Genomic DNA, 1,611 nt, shown 5'->3' on the forward strand with positions numbered 1-1,611 from the left:
GGTTACTAACTCCTTAGTCATTTTCTTGTAAGCTTATGATGTGCATTATCGAGAGGGCCCAGAGATACCTCTCCGATACTCGGAGTGACAAATCCTAATCTCCATCTATGCCAACTCAACAAACACCTTCGGAGATACCTGTACAGCATCTTTATGATTACCCAATTATGTTGTGATGTTTGATAGCACACAAGGTATTCCTCCGGTATCCGCGAGTTGCATAATCTCATAGTCGAAGGAATATGTATTTGACATGAAGAAATCAATAGCAATAAACTGAATGATCATTATGCTAAGCTAACGGATGGGTCTTGTCCATCACATCATTCTCCTAATGATGTGATCCCGTTATCAAATGACAACACATGTGTCTGGTTAGAAAACCTTAACCATCTTTGATCAACGAGCTAGTCTAGTAGAGGCTTACTAGGGACACGGTATTTGTTTATGTATTCACACATGTATTTAATTTTCCGATCAATACAATTCTAGCATGAATAATAAACCTTTATCATGAATAAGGAAATATAAAATAATAACTTTATTATTGCCTGTAGGGCATATTACCTTCAGTTGCACACGGCGTCCACCGCTCCATCGTCTCCGACAGGGACAAAATCTTCACCAGCGCGATGTGGCGGGAGCTGCTCGCCGCGGACGGCACCAATCTCCTGTACTCCACTACCTACCGTCCTCAGACGGACGGCCAAACCGAGCGGGTCAACTAATGCCTCGAGATGTACCTTCGATGCGCCGTCCACGACACCCCGAAGCAAGGGCGCAAGTGGCTGCCGGTGGCGGAATTTTGGTACAAGTCCACGCTTCACTCGTCGCTCAAGTGCTCTCCCTTCAAGGTGCTCTACGGCATCGACCCCAACCTGGGGGGCTTGCCACACTTCGACTCCGCCATGCCAGCGGACGCACCAACGGGCGAGCTGTACTGGGGTGCGCACACTGATCGGCTTCACGCACAACTTGCCCGTGCCCAGGCAAGCTTCAAGAAGCAGACAGACCTCCACCGGGCGGTGCGAGCGTTCGACGTTGGGGAACAGGTACTGCTCAAGCTACAACCGTATGATCAGTCTTCGATCGTCAATCGCCCCTGCCGGAACCTCTCCTACAAGTTCTACGGTCCGTTCATGGTGGCCGAACGGAACGGTACACTGGCGTATCGCCTGCAACTGCCGGCAGATTGCCGCATCCATCCGGTATTCCATGTTTCCCAGTTGAAGCCTGTCATTCCTGATTACACCCCTGTCTTCTCTGAACTACCACGAGTACTTGAGCTGGTCACCGGCGAGGCGGAGCCCATGGCCATCTTGGAGCGTTGCATGATGAAGGAAGGGGACATGCCAATCATCCAGCTACAAGTGTAATGGTTAAACATGCCTCCGGCGGGCAACCTGGGAAGATTACGACATCCTCAAAGAACGCTACCCTACGGACTGCATCTGGGATGGAGCTCCGTCACAAGAAGGGGACAATGTCACGCTTACAGATGACACATGTGAAGTAGACCAAAAGTGCAGACTGCAGTTAACTGAACTGCAACGAGTGTGTGGCGTGCGTATTGGGCCGGAGGCCATGTAACGTGTTTTGTCCCAGGCCAGG

The 1,611-nt window shown here is 50.4% G+C and overlaps 1 protein-coding gene across 1 annotated transcript; it reads left to right on the top strand.

Annotated features, from left to right (window-relative positions):
* Positions 1-737: 737 nt before the first annotated feature.
* LOC109732273 (uncharacterized) lies at positions 738-1,376 on the top strand. Its single transcript, XM_020291470.1, has one exon. It carries the CDS (start codon positions 738-740, stop codon positions 1,374-1,376), a length of 639 nt encoding a protein of 212 aa, XP_020147059.1.
* Positions 1,377-1,611: the final 235 nt, after the last annotated feature.

Source organism: Aegilops tauschii, chromosome 2 (assembly GCF_002575655.3).
Source record: "Aegilops tauschii subsp. strangulata cultivar AL8/78 chromosome 2, Aet v6.0, whole genome shotgun sequence".
NCBI lineage: Eukaryota > Viridiplantae > Streptophyta > Magnoliopsida > Poales > Poaceae > Aegilops > Aegilops tauschii.

Coding starts and splice junctions, on each gene's coding strand:
- LOC109732273 (XM_020291470.1), top strand. CDS start 738: ATGTACCTTCGATGCGCCGTCCACGACACCCCGAAGCAAGGGCGCAAG.